The sequence below is a fragment of the Anabas testudineus genome, chromosome 14, assembly GCF_900324465.2.
Source record: "Anabas testudineus chromosome 14, fAnaTes1.2, whole genome shotgun sequence".
Taxonomy (NCBI): domain Eukaryota; kingdom Metazoa; phylum Chordata; class Actinopteri; order Anabantiformes; family Anabantidae; genus Anabas; species Anabas testudineus.
In genome coordinates this window covers 12,260-33,119 of record NC_046623.1, presented here as the reverse complement: position 1 = coordinate 33,119, position 20,860 = coordinate 12,260, and the positions used below count along the sequence as shown (strand labels likewise).

General features: G+C 40.1%; 1 protein-coding gene across 5 annotated transcripts in view; it reads right to left on the bottom strand.

Annotated features, from left to right (window-relative positions):
* The window catches only part of LOC113169397 (angiomotin-like), a 44,501-nt gene extending 30,899 nt beyond the window's left edge, over positions 1–13,602 (bottom strand). Inside the window, exons 1-4 of one of the 5 annotated variants that reach the window (XM_026370769.1) lie at positions 13,317–13,602; positions 4,793–4,972; positions 3,737–3,797; positions 53–1,043 (exon numbers count right to left, since the gene is read on the bottom strand). In XM_026370769.1, coding sequence (XP_026226554.1) covers positions 53–1,043; positions 3,737–3,797 — 1,052 coding nt within the window. In that variant the 5' untranslated portion in view covers positions 4,793–4,972; positions 13,317–13,602. Of the gene's footprint in view, positions 1–52; positions 1,052–3,736; positions 3,798–4,792; positions 4,973–13,316 lie in introns of all 5 variants that reach the window. The other 4 variants (XM_026370772.1, XM_026370773.1, XM_026370771.1 and 1 more) reach the window with 4 other exon arrangements.
* Between the last annotated feature and the right edge of the window lie 7,258 nt (positions 13,603–20,860).

Here is a 20,860-nt window from a genome sequence, read left to right as displayed (position 1 = left end):
ATATACATGTATGATGACATGACATGTGTTGTGTGCATGCATGCATTCTTACCTGAATGAGCCATATTCAGGTGGGGGCTGGTATCGAACATGAGGCACCTCCCTTGAGGGCTCCCTCCCTCTGTGTTCCTGGTATAAATGGCCCCCAGGTTCCTGTTGCTTAGTAGGTGAGCCCACACCTTTGAAAGGGTAGTCTGGGGGTGGGCCGCGATGGTGCGGCTTGTAGTAGTCACCTGGAGACCCTGTAGAGGGAAGCTGGGGGGAGAGTGGGGCACTGGTGACAGGAGCATGGGTCTTCACGCCACTGGTAGCCAAGGAGAGCTGCATAAGTCTTTCAGAAAGAGACCTAACATGTCCTTGCTTCAGATCTTTCAGCCCATCATCCTGGTGCACCTTGCCTGCGCCACTCACTCGCTGCACAGTGGGGCGACCTTCAGTACGTACCTTGGTGCTGGTTACCCCAGTGACATAGAATGTGGTACCCACTGAGGAAGGAAGAGGAGGCTGCTGGGGCTGGTTGCTCTGCTGCTGAGACTGAGGAGGAGGGCCATGGCCACGAAAGTATTGTGACTGCACTTTGGCTTCTTCATATGTAGGGAGGTCCTCAGGGTTTGGGCATTGCCCTTGGCCACCCCCACCGCCTCCGCTACTACCTACTCCTCCAGTCCCTAACCCCCCGCCTCCAACACTGCTTCCACCCCCTACTCTGGTGGAGCCCAGCTTCTCTAGGCCACTGTCCGCCTGCAGCTCCTGTCCTTGAGGCTCCTGTCGCGCAATGTGGGGCGTCATTGAGTGGTCATCAGAGGTGCCAACCTGTCCCTGTCCTGTGTAACCTCCTCCCCCTCCAGTTCCCCCTCCTTGTTGTTGTTGCTGTTGTTGCAGCACATAATTCCGATTCATCTGCTCCTGAAGGAGTCGCTGCAGGACAGTGCTGCCACCACCTCCCACACTGTTACTGTTGTTGGATGACTCCTCAGCTGCAGCCCTCATCTCTGTCTCACGTTGGCCACGCACCTCATGAAAGGACAAGCTTCGTCCACGGTCTACACTCCTCCGGAGAAGTAGGAGAAAGAGGGAGAGAAAGAAGATAGAAAAGCAGTATCAAAAGAATGAGAACCTGTTTTATATGACTGAATGTGAAGGAGTGGCAGAGAAACAATCTAAGATACTGACAGAAACAGCAGGAAGAGTACTGTTATTGCAGAAAACAAGAGTGAAGAGGAAAGGGAAAGGTACAAAAATAAATAAGATCAGAGATTATACTGAACCATCCACCACCCCCAGACAAACAAAGCAATGGATGATCCAGTTATATTTGGTGGTACAAAAGAACAAGACTGGAAGAAGGACAATTTCTGAAAAAAACAGAGGAGCCAAACCACCAACCCTGAACCCTTGAAAACATTTTAAACTTGAATATTATTTACTTGAGCTTTGTGAAACTGAAAAGAAAAGGTCTCAGTGCAAATAATGCTGAACTGATTCTGTTTTGTATTTGGTTGCACTAAGACTTCTGTGGTTTGAAGACTAAACAACGGCTGCAGTGCCTGTGGAAAGAATAAATACAAGCCCCTTTTTAAAGTTAAACTAAAAGTAAAAAGTAAACCAAAATCTTTAATGTATCAATTTGCTCAAACCTTTATTTATATGTGAAAAGTACAAAGAAAAGACTGCCAGTGTTTTCACTGATGAACAATTATAGAGTTTGGGACAAATCATATTCATCCTGTCTGTACGTCTTTACACATATCCCTGATCTCTTGTTATATATTATATAAGTTATATGTTTTCATTGTGCAGTTACAGGCCCTACCAACCTGCCCAGAGTTTTTGCTGCTTGTTGTTGTTGTTTACATTTACATTTAGTCATTTAGCAGATGCTTTTATCCAAAGCGACTTACAAGTGAGGAACAAGGCAAGCAAACAAAATCTAAGTCATGTTATTCTTGTGTCTCTCGTCTTTCTACTCACCCTATAACCGGTTGAGGCAGATGGCCACCTACCCCGAGACTGGTTCTCCTTGGAGTTTCTTCCGTTAAAGAAAGTTCTCCCTCTCCACTGTTGCCTAGTACTTGCTAAAGTGGGATTTTTAGGTTTTCTACATAATTCTAAATACTGCTATTCTCTGTAAGATCTTAGACTTTCTAAATAAATAAACTGAATTGAAAGATAATAGAGCCTCACTAAAGATTGAGTCTTTGCAAACCAAGACAGGTCAGACTTTTTAATGAAAATTTTCAGTTAAAACCAAATTACTTTATGCCAAATTGAAAGGAATACCATCTACAGTACATAAAAGTTAAAAGATTAAGGGAAATCTTAGTAAGTAAAGACGAGAAACTTGTCAAGCTACCATGAGGAATATAGCCAGACAGGCTAAGTACTTAGCTAAAACTACTTAAAACACTACATCCATAAATGCAATCTTAAAACTATATTATGCAAGGAAGCTCTATTACATTAGTGAACAGTACAGCAAGACAATGCCAGTTTTCATATTACACTAACATCCTGGCTTTTCAAGCCATCCCATATTACACGTAGTGTCAAGAACGTATGACACATTTGTCAAGACACAAAGTCAAAGTCTTGTATCCAAGAATAGTATTTAACTTGCAAAACTACCACAATTAGCATCTTGACTTCCTAAAAAATCTAAAAATCTGCCTAAAAGGAAAATTAAAAGACACAGGTAAACATTCCTCTGTCCCAACTTTTTTTAATGTGTTGCAGTGTCAAACTTAACCTGATCAAATGAAGCAGATTAATCAATTTTCAGTGAAAACACTAAACATCTTTTCTTTGAGCAGTGTTTTTAATATATGATGTCATTCTAATTTCTGCAAATCAGGTTTGTATAAACAGCTTACAGAAATTCTTCTGGCTATTTATTCAGGATATAATTGTGTCTGATAAATGGAAGAAGCTACAGAACAACACAAAATTCTTAATTTAGAAAAGATGCAAACAAAGAATCATTTGTAATTTTACTCAAAATAAATTTTGCAACGTCAGCCATGTTAAGTCAGTCCAAAAACAGGTTGGCGGGATGATACATTTTCTATTCTTGCATGTGAGTTTTTGCCAGCATAGATACTTCAGTGTCCTCTTAAATTCTGGATGTTGTTTAAACACAAAGGTGACATCAAATTAGTGACAAAGCATAGCTTTCTGTCAGGCTATATAGATGTATTGAACATGCAGATTACATGCTTTTTGAACCTTGGGATAAGTGCCAAAGAGACAAAGAGCAGAGAAATAATTTTTACTTTTAATCTGTTAGATGATAACCCATTAACTATGGCACAAAAGAGAGAATTACACAAACTGACAAGAAAATAAAACCAAGTGCTACTCATCTTCTAACAGCTCTAAGAAATTTGATTAGAAAGAAGAAAGGAGAATTTTTTAGTTACAGTACATTCAGCGCTGTCAAAGTTGAAACCACTTGAGATGTATTTACTGCAAAGATACATTCCTAGTAAGTGAAATCTCTCTTCTATTAGATCCAATAAAACCCCAAAAGTAACTCAACTCAAGTAATTCAGCAAGAGCTGTAACATGATCTTCTTTCCAGTCTTGAGAAACAATTGACAAAAATAAATATTACTTGTTGTTTTACACTTGGGCTGTTTCCAGTTTGTTTGGGGAGAGCTGTGGTTTCATTTGACAGCACTGATTGTTAAAAGATAATTAATTTGTACTTTTTTTTATTACAGAGTAAGGAATTTGTTACATCTAGCACTTTCTGTTATTCTTCTCATTCTCAAGGAGGAAGACGCTTTTTTCCGTAACATCTGTAGGTAAATAAAATCATATGAGATAATCATCAGCTTTAGTTTGAGACAACAAATGATTAGATCTCTGCAAGCTGGAGAGACATATCTATCTATCTTCCCAAAATCTAATTTGAGCAATATATATAGTATATATAGTATATATACATAGAAATGTACTACTGCTCTGAAGTTTGGAGCAATTGCATATTTTTTTGCTTTCCAAAGAAAAACAATTTCACAAACAATTAAAATTAATCAGATGATTTTTAAAGAATGATCTACATTTTTGCACAGAAGCCTATTATTAGCAATTGTCAGTTCTCTGCATTAATCTCCTGGTATGGCTGCTACTTCAAGTTAATCTTAAGGCTAACTGATTATGAGAAAACCCTTTCGCAATTGTGTTGCTCAGCTGAGAACAGTTTAAAATTAGAACAGACTAATTTTGTGTGTGTTTCCTTGGAAAACAATAACATTTCTAAGTGATCAAAAACTTTTGAGCAGTAGTGTAGATATAGAAAATATTTCATTCAGGTTATATTTGTCTAATACATTTTTTGATCATCTGAATCATTTAAGCAACTTGTACTGGCTATGGCCAATGTGGCTTTGTGCAATGCCTCATGCATTACGTGACTGATTTTAAATGCGGTCTGACCAGGCAAAGCCCAAATCTGAAACTGAGCGTAGACATTTATTGTTTTTTATTTGAGCAACAAATCACACCTGTCAGTCACATGTTCCATTACTTTTGCTAAAATGGGTGGGTTCTAAAAAAAGGTGCTATTATCTAAGTTGTGTATATATATATATATATATGTGTGTGTGTGTGTGTGTGTGTGTGTGTGTGTGTGTATATATATATATATATATATATATATATATATATATATATATGATAAAGGCCGTTTTCCCTCTTTCCTACTTGCTTCTGGGAAAGGCCGTCTCCTCCCTCTTTTCTATTTACCTAAATGCCTTTCCCAGATCTCAGAGGTCTTCCCTTATATACCTACCTGTATGACTGCTTTCACTGTGCTCCTCTAGGGGCATTAATGGCAGGAGATCCTCTGTACATGTTGAGATGCTGCAGCAGGTCTGACAAGAGAGAAGGCAGTGTTGATGATATTCTTGTAGCTGGAGGTTATCCAGTTCCAAGTTATGGTCTTTCTACCGTCTCTGTGGCCCTAAAGGTGCTGTAGATATGCACACACTGGTAAAGATTTCATAGACACAGACACCCTGCAGAAGATGTTTTCACTGCCCTGTTAATAAATGATTTGATAAGTGACCATCAAATACACTTGTTTTGGCTTACTGAAACCTTGGTACAGCAGAAGGAATAAGTCAGTCGGAATGAATCAACTTCCACAAGTCATATTAATTATAATGTTCCTAGAAGTACAGGTCTAGGTGGAGGAGTAGCTAGGAGTAACTAGACTTAGATCTAAACATAGTTTTAAATTCAATTGAGAGCCTCATTGTTGATCCAAACTGGAAAAGTCAAAAAACAGTTCTGTTTGTTCTTGTGTACTGTTCTCCTGTCCCTTACTCTGAGTTTTTAACTGAATTCTCAGACTTTCTATTTGATTTGCGGGGGGACCTCTGTCGTACACTGAGCTCCCTTTTGTAAGGTCAAAACATCGCTAAAAACATAACTTTATATTATAGTGCCTTGAGATGACTCTTGTTGTGATTTGGCGCTACATAAATAAAACTGAGTTGATGTGAATTCCTTCCTTTATACCCAGTCATGCACCTTCTCCCATGGTCAAGTGGTGTAATTATTTGTAATGATCAATCAATTTTTGTTTAGTAAAAACTTATTAGACTAGATTAATTTGTTCTGTAAATCCCCTAAAACATGGGACATGCTCTATTTACTACAGTCAACCCAACTCAAATGCAGAAGGCCGTCCACCCTAAGACTGACTCTGTGGGATCCTTTTACAGAGCTCTATATAGTTCTGTTTTCCATTTCCAAGCAAGACAATGTACAAACTAGTCACCTACACTGTGGAGCAAACACATGCATTTCGCATTAACGAGATATGGCATTCCTACCACCTCATCAGTTCCTAAAGGTGATGTAGATGTGTACAGACACTAGTCAACATTTTAGTTTAGGAATTGCTGGAGAAAATAATATTGGAATATGGAACTTTATTCTGCTCATTATGTGAGACATTTGATTCATACCACATTTTAAGATTAGAAATGTGATATTATAAAGGATAAACAACCTAAACCTGTGGAAAATGTGATGGATAGAAGAGACATTTAAGGCAAGAGACAGCTAATTATGAATAGGATTTGGTTGTGACAACTGGTTGGACCATGAAAACATATAATGTTTGTGTACTATTATTTTCAGTAGACTGTGTTTTTGTATTGTTGTGAGTTAGATGAAGATCGGAGCACATTTTATGACCAATTTATGCAAAACTCCACCTAATCCCAAAGGGTTCACATACTTTTTCTTGCAACTGTAAATCCTAGTATTTTTACATTTACATTAAGTCAGTTGACTTTTATCCACAGCAACTTAAAAATGAGGTACAAGTCAAGCAAAATATCTAAGCCAAGGAGAAGAACTTTAAAGAGAAGTGCTCTATGAGGAACTGTTTCTGTTTCATAAAGCGTAAGTGCAAGATTCATTTAATTATTTGTTTTAAGATTTAAGTGCAGAGAAGGATGGGAAGAGATCTGTTTTCAGCAGGTTTTTTAAAATTAGGTCAGTCTACTGAGCAGGCAGAGGCGATTATAAATTGATAAACTGTCATATGATGGCGAGAAAGACATAGAAATATATAAAGTATAGAAAAAGTGGACAATACAGTGAATATACCAAAATCAAACAACATTGTAATCTTATTCAAAGACATACAATACTTAAGGCATAATTTCTTGGTATCTCTTTCTGTTGGAAGAGGACAATTATGCAGGCGACCATGAAAATACAACTTTTTCCCCATGAGCATTCTAAATACCTCTAATCACACATTCTACCATGTTTCTACAATTACTGTATAGAAGTGAATTATTGTGTTACTTTTTCAATTGCTCCTACCTCTGTAGTTTCTCGTTCGTTTTGAAATCCAGTTTTGAGAAACCAAGGAGGTAATCCAATGTTTGTCTTGATTCACTCAGTGTCTGTGTTAGAATAACATCTAACTGCTTTCTGTAGGTTAAAGGCAACTCACCCCCTCTTTCAATTTTCCACCCCATTTCCCCTTCTACTCCTCTTCCCTCACTCTGACAGGTGAGGCTGGGTGGAGACAAGTAGATCTAGAGACCATTCAATACTGAGCCACTCCTTCATACCTCTATGCTAGTGTAACTGCTTTACAACATTTACTCTGCCAACCGTCAATGGGATCCTAAAGACTGTAACTTCCCTACTCACTGCTTGTGACTTTAACAAGATGGTGGTGTCCTGTTGGGTAAATTTTAATCTTCTATTCTGTATTTGGATAAAAAATAAATTTGAGCTAAATATAAAGAAAATGCAGGTTAATGGCAAAACGTCTCATGCACACACACACACACACACACACACACACACACACACACACACACACACACACTAGTGCAAACAGTAGTATAAGTTGTGTTGTTGAGAACATTACTCCTCAGGATCATCAAACTGGTAACTGCTAACATCACAAAAAAGATAAAGCAGTCAAAAGCAGGTTTCAGGCTAATCTGTACCACTCTATCAATAAAACTTAAATATCCAATCAAAACAATAGTGTTTATAATAATATATAATAACATTGAAGGAGAAAGAGACAAAAAATAAACACTATATAGTATATATAGCATATACTGTAGTTCAAAGAATTTAATTAAGCGCTTTTAGTGCCAGTTAGGTACAAAAGCGCTATATAAGTGCAGACCATTTACCAATTAGAGGTAGGTAAAAATAAATAAGACCTGTAGTTAAGCTCACAAGCAGTATCCCCCCAAAATGTATAATCCCTCCTGTGTGATGCATTAAAGGGGGAATCCCAGTTTTCTTAATTGCCTCCATGTTTCCTTCACTTGCATCTTTTCCTTGCATCTTAGTCAATCCCACTAAAGATACATGGAGGGGTGGAAGGAAATAGTAAATCACAGATGTTTTATAATAGTAAATTACAGATGTTAATGAGAGATATTTTAGAGTCTAAAGAAAGTTGTTCACAGCTTTTTGTCACAGAGAACTAAATATCTACATCCAGATGAAATATCTAAAAAACAAAATTAGGAAAAAACATGTTTTTCTTATATTGGTTCTGTTCTAATGTTGTAACTGTATGTCAGTATAAAACTTTGCCTGTGTTGTGATGTGGTTTCAGATCTGTGTGATCAGCTGCAGCCAATCACCAACATGTGTCCAAAAATGTGCGTGACAGTCTGGTAAACAATTGCGAAGGATTGTTTTGTGTATCCTCACTTATCTCTCTTCAAACATCGCTTCTCCCTCCTCAGAATGAAATAAGAGGCTTTAGGATGTCCTTCAAGATGGAGGAGCTGAACAACTTCCGGGGCAAATGAGGAATTCATAAAACATCTGATATTTTGATATTATATTGCTCTTGAATTAGACCTACTTTATGTTGACATGTCCTGTGGTTTTATGAGGCTGAGCATGGGAACAGTACGCTCTGTTTTTGAAGAGAAACTTTACAAGTCAGATGCAAAATGTTTACTGCTATTAAGTACATAGTCAGGACAGCTAACCTTATAACTCACCTAAAGTATCAACATGGTATGACAATAGAGACATTGCATTTTTCTCAGTTCAGATATTTTGCATCTTTGTCACAAGTTTTATATAAGAAAATTGTTTTTTGATTTATGTCTTTTACATATATTCACACACACTTTTATTTCTTATACAGTATAGTAAAAAGTAAAATAGGTCACATAAATGAAAAGCACAAATTCTGACAAAAATAAAATAATTTTACTTAGGCCAACTTTGCATGGCTCGTCAGCAACTTAGCTTGTGGTCTATAGTAAGTTTGTGATGAGATGGTTGATCACTCATCAGGTGCAGTTGTTTGACTTCAAATTGTTTTAGTTTTCCATTACATACATCACATCAAAATATTACAAGAATGCTACATAAATGACAATAAATTATAGTATATGTAAACACGTGTTGTATCAGGAGGGCTGGCTCTGTTCTGGGGGTGGAGCTGGTGCTGGACCCTCTACATGTCATAGCTGAGAGGAGGATGCTGTCCAAACTCCTCTCAATCCTGGACAATCCTTCCCACCCACTACACAGTGTGCTGGCTGGACAGAGGAGCATGTTTAGCCAGAGACTGATCAACATTAAGTGTCACAGAACTCCACCAGAGGTCCCTTCTACCTGTGACCATCAGTCTTTCCTCCTCCTTCTGTAAGGGGTGGGGGAACTGACAATTTCTTGACAACATGACAACTGCTGCCATTCCAACCTAGACTATAGTTCTTGACCTATTTTCATTCATTTAACATACTTTGTATTGATGTATTGTATGTACTCTGTATTGCTGTTATTGTATATACAGTATATTGAGTTTTCTGTATTGATGTTATTCTGTAGGGCAGCTGGGTGACACTCACCCAAGGTTCACATTTCCAACCACAGAGAAACCAACTCTTGTAATTGGCAGCTCTATAGTCAGAAACCTGAAGTTAGGGATTCCAGCGGCCATAGTCAAACGTATTCATGAAGTAAAGTTAATACTAAATCCTAGTAAAGATAAGCTACTTTACAAAGCTCATTTATTTTCCAAGGGTATTTAGTTCATTATAGTTGTCATATTTGTTTATTGTTACTAGTTTTACTTGCCTATATATTCCCCTCACCCCACCGGTCAAGGCAGATGACTGCCTAACTTGATCCTGGGTCTGCTGGAGGTTTCTTCCTAGGAGACCTAGGGAGTTTTTCAATTCCACCGTTGCCTAGTGCTTGCTTTATTGTTAACATTATTATTGTTATTATCATCACCCCAAGATCAGAAAATTAAGATATTTTAACATAACATCTTTCATTTGGGGAGAATTTGGGTGAGTTTTCACTGAGAACTACTAAAATAGACTGGTCAGTAATCAGCATATAATATATAGCAGACAACAAAAATGGCTTCATGTGGGTCTTGGAGATTGCCATAAAAAGGTGTTATGACAGCACATCTGTAATGAGATCAACCACACGCATTACCCCTTCGTGATCTACACTGTGCGTTATCGCCCATTCCGTCATTCAGTGTTTGGAGATTATTTCTTCTTCTTTTCTGTTCTTCCACTATTTTGTCCTCTGTGTAAGAAACTCTCAAGCTTCCTAAAAGTCCTCCTCCTTACGTAGGTTTTCACATTAGGAGTTCTTTTAAGGGGTTTGTAAACCATGTTTATCTTTGCTAAGAGTTAGTCTTAACTTTAAAGGGAAATGTAGTATTCCTAAGAAATTTATTATTTCTAAGAATTTGTTGAATTTCATCACTAAGAGCAACTTTTAGGCTTACATAGCTTTGTGAAGGCAGCACCAGGTTTTTATGGGATTGGGAAGTTTATATATATTTAAGTAGCCAGGTTACTGGAAATCCAAGTATGCATGCAACAGATGAATAATCTGATTTCTGCTCTACCTTTGATTGTTTTTGAAAGCCTGGTCCAGCTTTCTTTTTTTCTTTTCTTTTTTTTTTTTTTTGTGACGTGTGCCGGGGGAAAGTGGAGAGAGACACAGATAGTCACACTGCTTCTTTTTACAGTGCAAACTGTCTGAATTAAATAAATACACTATGTTCTGTGCGTGACGCTGGGCCCTCTACATGTTGTAGCTCAGGGGAGGATGCTGTCCAAACTCTTCTTAATCCTGGACAATCCCTCCCACCTACTACACAGTGTGCTGGCTGGACAGAGAAACATGTTCAACCAGAGACCAATGTCAAGTTTAGATTCCCTTTGACCTTATTGATTTATTTTTTCTATTGGTGTTGGTTTGTATTTGTGTTTCAGTGGTTATTTTGGTATTTTCTGGTTGTGGTCTTTCCTTTCCTTTTTGACTGAGAGCAACTGTAACAGGAAAAAAAATCTCCCTTTGAAAAGTTTTTGAATCTTGAAGGTTGAAACATGAATTTTGAGTATATTGCCCACCCCCAATAAAAAACTTGAGGTGCTTTGATCTTGGTCTTTACAAACAGGCTATGCACCACAGGTTTGTAGCTGTAATCAAACCTCTACTGAAAGGCCTAATCTTGACTAAGGTTTTGGCAAATTATAGACCAATATCTAATCTGGCTTTTATCTGTAAAGTCCTTAAAAAGGTCATTTCAAAGCACTTATGTGACTACCTGTGCAGGAATGACCTATACATCATAAAGTACATCATAGTACATAAACAGCACTAACAGCAGTCACTACCAGTTTTCTTTAGCATCAGATATCTTTCTAGATATTTTGCTTGCCTTGTACCTCACTTGTAAATCCCTCTGGCTAAAAGTGTCTGCAAATGACACTTGATACAAATGACTAAATGTACATGTAATTCCATTTTTTTCATTTTAAATAAGAGTCTTCTATGCACACAAAGGTTATTTACAGAGTCCCACGGGGTTATGTGCTTGGACCAATTCTTTTAACTTTATATATAGTTCTCTTAGACAATATTATTAAGAAACACTATAAATTTCCATTGCTATGCAGATGACACCCAGCTATATTTATTAATTAAACCAAATAAAAAACAAATCAATTAGTCAAACTTCTAACAAGCTTAAAAGACATAAAAAACCTGGATGTCCTAATTTTCTACTCCTCAATTTTGACAAAACAGAGGATATTCCCTCAGAGACATGATGTCTAGATGACATAGCATTGGCCTCAGGTAATACTGTTAAGTTATCTTTGACAAGATACCATCTCCTTTTTACCTCATACATAAAAGAAATATCTAAAACTACTTTCTTTCACCTAAGGAATGTTGCTAAAATTAGGAGCATCCTGTGACATCCTCAAAATGAAGCTGAAAAACTTATCAGTGCATTTGTTACTTCTTGACTGGACTACTATAATTTACCAATAATAGGACTTTTCTAACATAGGCATCAAAATTAAGTTTAAGTTTCAAGGTGACACCCAGATATTTACTCATTTACTTCTTCAATTTCCTTTTGGTCAATACTCATTTTAAATCTATTTAATGTAGCTTAGCACTTCTGTGCCACTATTATGCCATTTTGGGGCTTAAAAGGTATGCACTGAAGTTCCTAAAATGTGCTCATACATTTTTATGCTGAAAACCATGTATATCACAGCAAGCAGCCATAATTAAAGTTCAGAAAAAAAACACTGAGTCACACAGACACAGCAACAGGATCACTGAGATTCTGGTGTAGCAGCAGAAAGAGCTGAGGTTATAGTTTTAAAAGTTTCACACAATGTCTCTAGGCGATCTTGACTGTGCCGCTCTGGACTTGTCATGCTCTGAAGTCTGAGAGAAGCTAACATTAGTCACATCAGCTTTGTAGTATTACTGTGCCGCTGATGTGGCTACATTTAACATGCTAACCCAGTAAACAAACAAGATTTTTGAGCAGTAGTCTTGAAGCGATTCCAGTCTTGAAGGAAGGCCTTCCCTGAAATCAAGCAGGATGGTTCTTCTTTAACCTTAAAACCAGTGTCCTTAAGTTTTATTTATTTATTTTTTTAAATCTAATTTTGACTTCTCAGAGTACAACAGTTTTCCTCTCTGCAAGAGGTGGACCTGTTTTATAAATTTCAAATATGTTTTTTTTTGTTTGTTTGTTTGTTTGGAAGATAGAACTTCCCAGTCTTCTGTTGACCTTGTCCATCATTTTCAAAATGACCATATATAAACAACGTACACATTTAGTATGTTATCATTCTACTATTTATAGAGAAAATGGGTTTCAAATTATTTGCAATTCACTGTGTTCTACTTTTATTTACATTTTATAGGGTCAAATTCTAAATTTTATCAAATTCTGGAAATCTGGAAATAGGGCTTTTAGAACCTGAATGCAGTCACAAACACAGCACATGTTGAACAGCTTACAGAATTTGTAAGAATAGTGAACAAAGTGATGATTTTACTGTCATCAAATGGCATATGAAACCAGTGTGATTGGCATGTGTATTAGATAAGATTATAAAGCACGATCTTGAATCTTAACATATCTAAAGGTTTTCATCTGGTTGACCTCAAGATACAAAAGAAAAAGATGAACAGCTATACTGGAACATACAACTGAGTTTTAATTGTGGCGGCCATTATTTTTTAACTATATAATTATAGCAAAACAAGAAATTGAGGAAATCGGTGTTGTGTCGAGGTCCGTTATCCGCGACATTAAAAGGACCTGAAATGAACCTAACTTTTTGCGTCAACCAGTCCTCCTCGATTATGCTATACCTTGCCCCATCTCTTCCAGTACCCCAATCCTACAACTCTAACAGGAGAGAGAAAACAGTTCAACACTAGACCTAAACACTTGCATTAAAGTTTATAACTTCGTAACTACTCCTCAATAAATGCAGTATTACCTTTCAAGGGAGCTTCTTCCGTTTTCTCGACCATTAAGCTCGGTAAAACATCCTCTTCTGTTAATTTTCTCCTTTCCTGCGATACTAGAGCGAGTTTTTTTCGCCTTACAAAATCCCCATCTACAATGTCAGAACACGCGGTCGCCGGCTAATCATCGGTGTCGGCGTGTTGTAAGCCTTTCTCCGTGAAAAGAAGCTTGTTTGCGGCCACAAAGTTTTCGTACGTCCCTGCAAATTTCATGTTGAGCCGTGGAAAAGGGAAACGTTACAGGAGGAGTTGCAGGAAGCCCCCCCCCCCTTCTCCGGGACTGCAGTATGAGAGGAATGTCTATACCCCCTCCCCCTCCACTTTCTTCTAGCCAATGGAAACTGGAGGAAAAAGTTTTTTGGAGCAGGGAAAATCCATGCACTGGGAAATTCCCCCTTCTCTTTCTTCTTCTTCTTTTTTTTTAAACGAATTATTACCAAACATATGCGCACCAGGCCATCCTAGCTAACCAATAGCCTACGACAACAAACTACGTATATAGGTTTGAACAATATACCACAGGGCAAATGGCTTGAATAGGACAAAGGTTGTCTTGTTTTTTGTCAAATGTGTCAGCGTTTTTTCAACAACAGGAAAATCTAAGATCATTTCCCTTTAAGAGTCAGGTTTTCAGATTCTAACGTATCTCTCTTCTGTTGTTTTTGAGTCACGAACTCAGGAAAAAACTCCTAAAAAATAAGGAGGCGGAAAAAAATGACAGACAGCTCTTGTACGGTTCCACTGTAATATCGAAACTGTTCGAAAAATAAATGCTGACAATGAGTTTATAAAACGGTTGCCTGACAGGAGAAAATCATGTCTCAAATTAAGATAGTGCTTGAAAAATAAGACCAGGTATCATATTTTAAAAAGATGTCTTGAAAAAAAGAAAACCATACCTGAAATAAAAAAACAAATAAACACGTTTTAAGAACACACAGCTGCTTTTTGTCTGAAAAAAGAAAAACATGCCTCAAAATAAAAATATGGTTAAAATTTATTTAGGTATCCATGCATCCAATTGACTTTGGATAAAAGCATATGCTAAATAATTAAAGTAAATGTAAATTTAGTGAGGACAAGCAGACATCTCCAAAGGAGGAATTATGTGTTAAAAGGGGCAAAACGTCATTTGCCATATTTACTCTTAGAATAGGCTTAATCCTGTGCTGTTTCTGTTAAAGTCAAAGTATAACTGAAATAATCTGAGATTGTCATGCCTTAAGAAAATGTGTTGTTAACCCCCCGCAAATTTTAATATCAATTTATCACCAGTATATAAAATTAGGTTTCAAAATAATTGAAACATTTGCAGTATTCTCTGTTCTGAAATAATGTGGGGGTGTCTGGGACCGAATCTGAGACCTTTCTGAAAATCTACAGCCTTGGTGAAATATAACTACAAATTCAGCAAAGTAGTTTATAATTGAAGCATTTTGTCCACATTCATGAAACACATGAAAGCTCTTCTCTAAAGTTGTGATTTCTGCAATCTAAATACAAATATAGTTTTTAGTTGTCTCTGTCCTGCTGTTATTGCAACCATGTCTGAACTCATTGCAACCCATCATCTCGCTCACGATTCTGTTGAATTCTAAGGTTTAGTGCACAAATGCCTAGGGCCTATGAGAAAAAGTATTCTTTAAAGGCCACTACAAAACTAAATACTAGGATTTAAAAACATTTTGGTTAGCTGTGGTTATTGGTTAGAACTGTCAGGGGACAGTTCACAAGGACCCGGTTTTAAATTCACTAGTTAGCAGCGTGCCTTTCTGTGTGGAGTTTGCATGTTCTCTCTATGTCTGTGTGAGTTTTCTCCGGGTACTCCTCCCGGTGGGACAGGACCGGAAAACCTCCCCTACGAGGCGTCCCGGGGGCATCCGAAACAGATGCCCAAGCCACCTCAACTGGCCCCTCTCGATGCAGAGGAGCAGCGGCTCTACTCCGAGCTCCTCCCGGGTGACTGAGCTCCTCACCCTATCTCTAAGGGTGCGCCCAGCCACTCTGCGGAGGAAACTCATTTCGGCCGCTTGTATCCGCGACCTTGTCCTTTCGGTCATGACCCAAAGCTCATGACCATAGGTGAGGGTAGGAACGTAGACTGACCGGTAAATCGAGAGCTTTGCCTTTCGGCTCAGCTCCTTTTTCACCACGACGGACCGGTACACCGACCGCATTACTGCTGCTGATGCACCAATCCGTCTGTCAATCTCCGTTCCCTATTTCCCTCACTCGTGAACAAGACCCCAATATACTTAAACTCCTCCACTTGAGGGAGGATCTCCCCCCCAACCTGGAGGGTGCAAGCCACCTTTTTCCGGTTGAGAACCATGGCCTCGGACTTGGAGGTGCTGATTCTCATCCCAGCCCCTTCACACTCGGCTGCAAACCGCCCCAGTGCCTGCTGGAGGTCCCGGTCTGATGAGGCCAACAGGACAACATCATCTGCAAAAAGCAGAGATGAAATCCTGTGATTCCCAAACCGGATTCCCTCCGACCCCTGGCTGCGCCTAGAAATCCTGTCCATAAAGGTAATGAACAGGATCGGTGACAAAGGGCAGCCCTGTCAGAGTCCAACATGCACCGGGAACAAGTCTGACTTACTACCGGCAATGCGAACCAAGCTCCTACTCCGGTCATACAAGGACCGAATGGCCCTTAACAAAGGGTCCCGAATCCCGTATTCCCGGAGTACCCCCCACAGGATGCCACGAGGGACACGGTCAAACGCCTTCTCCAAGTCTACAAAACACATGTAGACTGGATGGGCGAACTCCCATGAACCCTCGAGCACCCTAGCAAGAGTATGGAGCTGGTCCAGTGTTCCACGGCCAGGACGAAAACCGCATTGTTCCTCCTGGATCCGAGGTTCGACTAGCGGCCTAACTCTCCTCTCCAGCACTCTGGAATAGACTTTCCCAGGGAGGCTGAGGAGTGTGATCCCCCTATAGTTGGAACACACCCTCCGGTCCCCCTTTTTAAAAAGAGGAACCACCACCCCGGTCTGCCAGTTCAGAGGTACTGTCCCCGATCTCCACGCGATGCTGCAAAGGCGTGTCAACCAAGACAGCCCTACAACATCCAGAGACTTAAGGTACTCGGGGCGAATTTCATCCACCCCTGGTGCCTTGTTCAGGCTCCTTTCCACCCAGTGAGGTGACATTCCATGTCCCAATTGCCAGATTCTTTGTCCAGGGATTGGGTTGTCGAGGCACCTCCACACGGCTGCCACCCAATCCACACTGCACCGACCCCTTATGCGCCTTCCTGCGGGTGGTGGGCCTACGGGAAGGCGGCCCCACGTCGCTCCTTCGGGCTGCGCCCGGCCGGGTCCCGTGGGAGAGATCCCAGCCACCAGGCGCTCGTCTACGTGCCCCAACCCCAGGCCTGGCTCCAGGGTGGGGCCCCGGTGACGCCAATCCGGGCGACGTATCCGACCTTGATTTTTCACTCGTCATAAGGGGTTTATGAACTGCTCTTAGTCTGGCCCGTCGGCTAGGACCTGTTTGCCTTGGGAGACCCTACCAGGGGCTTAAGCCCCCGGCAACATAGCTCCTAGGGTCATTCGGGCACGCAAACGCCTCCACCACAGTAAGGTGGCAGTTCAGGGAGGGGGAAAGAAGAGAGTGTAACTGTTAACTGTATATTGTTGCATATTTTAAAGAAGCAAAATGTCCTGTATTAGAGTAACATTTATGCAGAACAAGTTACAAAAGCACTCTGTCTCTAATTGCCATTCCATTACAGGTTATACCATAAATACACCACCTCCTGGGTAACATTTTAACAACAAACAGGATGTGAGTATTTGTAACTTTCAGCACAAATGGCATATTGAATGCGGCTAGAAAAGTTAAAAACTGTCCATTTTCATCTTGTCTCTGCCCCATGGCGCCACCACCTGCTCTCATCTGTTCTTCAGGTGAGCTGAAGTTAATCTGGAACAAACCTTTTTATTTCTGGTATGCACCCACCACAAAATTTATATCACCAATGCAATAGCTTTATGGAAGAGAGTTTTGTACCTTCAATATTATCTGCAAACTCTTTCCATATAGGGCTAGAACACTGACTTTACTTTGTTGCTGTAGGTCATCTCACTGATTAGCCTCTTCTATTTCCACATTTAAACGTATCATCAATTGGAGTGGTCTCTTTCATTGATGGGTTCACCACTAGTTCAACATGCTGAATCAATGGAAGTGCTTCAAATGGGGGGGGGTCCCACTTCTGCCAAGGGTGTGCACACCGCATGTACTAGCACCACATACACTCTCCACTGGCCTGATGGTGTGTCCTGGTCTCAAGTCTAAAATTCAGTACTACAGTATTATAGTTCACAGACATTTTACATTTTCAGCAATAATGTTCTCAAATGCTTAATGAAAAATTTAGTTGCAAATTGTTAAGAAATAATAAAACTTTAGAGTACCTTTTTTGTCTCTGGATTGACTCTTGAGTCAGCCCATCAGTGTTACGAACAGACTAATGGGACGCACGAGTAAGAACAAAAATAAATATTTATTAACAAAAAGGAGAGGGGACACAGGGAACTAACAAATATTAACAAAGTATCAACCAAAAGGGACCCAAAAAACACAGTGGTAAGATACAAACAAAACCCTAGACCTGACATACAAAGTAACAACGAAAACTACACACTAATGTGGACCAAACTAACGAACAAAGCAGATGTACAAAGTAACAAACCAAAATCGCTGCAGTAGGCAGGATAGACGGAAACAAACATACAAAACTAACAGGACAAAGTAACAACAAAAAATACACTGCAAAAGGCAGGCCAAACAATTCAAACTAACAAACAAAACAGAGGTTCCTGATGGACTGATGGACGGACAAACGAACGAACGAACGAACAAACTGACCAGAATTGTGGAGCATGAATGAAGCAGAAGTGAGTGATGTGTGAAAGTCAGGGTGACAAACCAGCAATGAGCAGAGGAATGAGGGGAGCTTATAAAGTGGAGGGATGCACAGTTGAACTGAATGAGTCAATTAGTCCGGTGAGTGAGAGTGGAGAGCAGAGGAAGTCCAGATATGGGCGTGTGGCAGGAGAGTGAGACAGAACAAAAACAAAACAAAGCCCACAGACCAGGGCACAGGGAGGAACTGTAACAATTTGTCTGCAGACTCATTTACCACCTTCGGTAAGTTGGCTACTTACACTTTGATATTTCAACCCAACCCACATTCTATACTAACCCTTTGTCTCCTGTCTAGGCCCAGTTACACCAAAACAACCTGCCACTTCAGACCTGAATCTCCCTCTTCCCTGAGTTTTTAAAATAAACTTTGTTTTAACCAGTTGTAGTCTTGTTGTACCCTTCTTTGAGCCTGGTTCAGGTAGAAACCTTAGAGGTCGCTCTCAGCTTATTCTCTGAGAGAAGCAGCGCCAAGACTGTGCCCATGGTGGGATGGGTCAGAAATTTTCTTGCTTGCATGACACTTGTGTTACAGTACAGAAATTGTTTTGCCTCATTACCATTGTTCTCAAAACAGACAGAAAGAAAAGGAACCACAACCATGAAAGATCCAACACCAACATAAATACACAATAACATCAATACCGAAAAACTCAATATATATACACAGAAAATGTAAAACAGATAAATGAAATTAGGTCAATATATTCACAGCAAGTATATGACAGTTTCACTTCCCCCACCCCTTACAGAGGGGGGAGGAATTGTACAGATTGATTGCCACAGGTAGAAAAGATCTCCTGTGGCAGTCTGTGGAGCATTTAATGTTAATAAATCTTTGACTGAATGTGCTCCTTTTTCCAGCCAACACATTGTGCAGTGGGTGGGAGAGATTGTCCAAGATTGAGAGGAGTTTGGACAGCATCCTCCTCTCAGCCACAACATGTAGAGGGTCCAGCTCCACCCCCAGAACAGAGCCAGCCCTCCTAATCAGCTTGTTTAGTCTGTTAGTGTCTGCCACCTTCATGTTGCCGCCCCAGCAGACCACAGCGTAAAAGATGACACTGGCCACCACAGACTCATAAAACATCCGCAGCATGGTGCTGCAGACGTTGAAGGACCTGAGTCTCCTCAGAAAGTACATCCGGCTCTGAGCCTTTCTGTACAATGCTGATGAGTTTTTAGTCCAGTCCAGTTTGTTGTCCAAGTACACTCCCAGGTATTTGTACTCGGACACAACCTCCACCTCCTCCCCCTGTATAGAGAGAGGGATGACAGGACTCCCAGATTTCCTGAAGTCCATTACCAGCTCCTTTGTTTTGTTGATGTTAAGTTGCAGATGGTTGAGTCCACACCAGTCAACAAAACTGTCCACCACTCCACAGTACTCTGTGACATCACCACCCCTAATACATCCTACAACTGCAGAGTCATCAGAGAACTTCTGAAGATGACAGGACTCCGAGTTGTACCTGAAGTCTGAGGTGTACAGGGTAAAGAGGAGACAGAACTGTCCCCTGTGGAGCACCTGTGCTACTGACCACAGTGTCAGACACACAGACACACACACAGACACACAGTTCTGCAGGGTTAGCTAGTTAACCTCCCACAGATAATCAGCATTTACTTTCTTTGTTAGCATTTTCGCTGTGATTTTGTGTTTAATATATTTTGTAATAAAACATTCTTGCATTTACTCTATGTTTGTCTCCTTGTGCATCTACACAAGGGCTCCCCTTGTTTGCTAGTTTGCAACAGCTTGGCTTGGGAGCACAACAATTGATCAGTAGGGAGAAGTGTGCAGCTGAGGAGATGATGTGATGAGGCCTCGGAATGCCCCATTTGGTTGTTTGCAATATCAAGAAGTCAGTGCGAATCAATGCTGGATAGTAGGTCTTCCCACATTGACAAATGTGAGAACAGACACTGCCTCTGTCAGGTTTTGAGGTGGCACTTCTGCCACATGTAATGACTAAGGTGAACACAAAATGGCATACGGAGCAGGGAAACAAGATGCGGGCCTCCTGTGTCTCTGTCTGCTGCATGGTCTATGGAGTGGGAGAATGATAATAGAAGAAATACACACCAATCAGTAATACAAACACTCCCCTTGCACACTGGACAGAATGAGCTACATGAAAAACAAATTTCCACAAAAAAAATGTAAAGGAGTTATTCAAATCCAGCACCAATTTGGAAAAATGTAAAGTAGCAGGCAAAAACTCACAGTAGCTGAGTACGTTATCCGATGGCTGGTCATTGAGGGAGCAAACAGGGTTGGTCTGCCCCTGGGTCAAGCTGTTCAACAAGCCCAGAGACTGAAAAAATCGCAGTGTGTGTGGGAGATATCGAGATCGATATCGAGCTATATATGTAGGGGTGGGGGGGGAGAGAGATAGATAGAGATATATAGAGAGAGAGAGAGAGAGATTAGAGATAGGGGGGGGGGTGGGGGGGGGATATATGTAGAGATATAGAGAGTAGATACACACACACACACACACACACACCATAGATGATAGATAGATAGATGAATATATACACACACAACACACACACACACATAATATAAT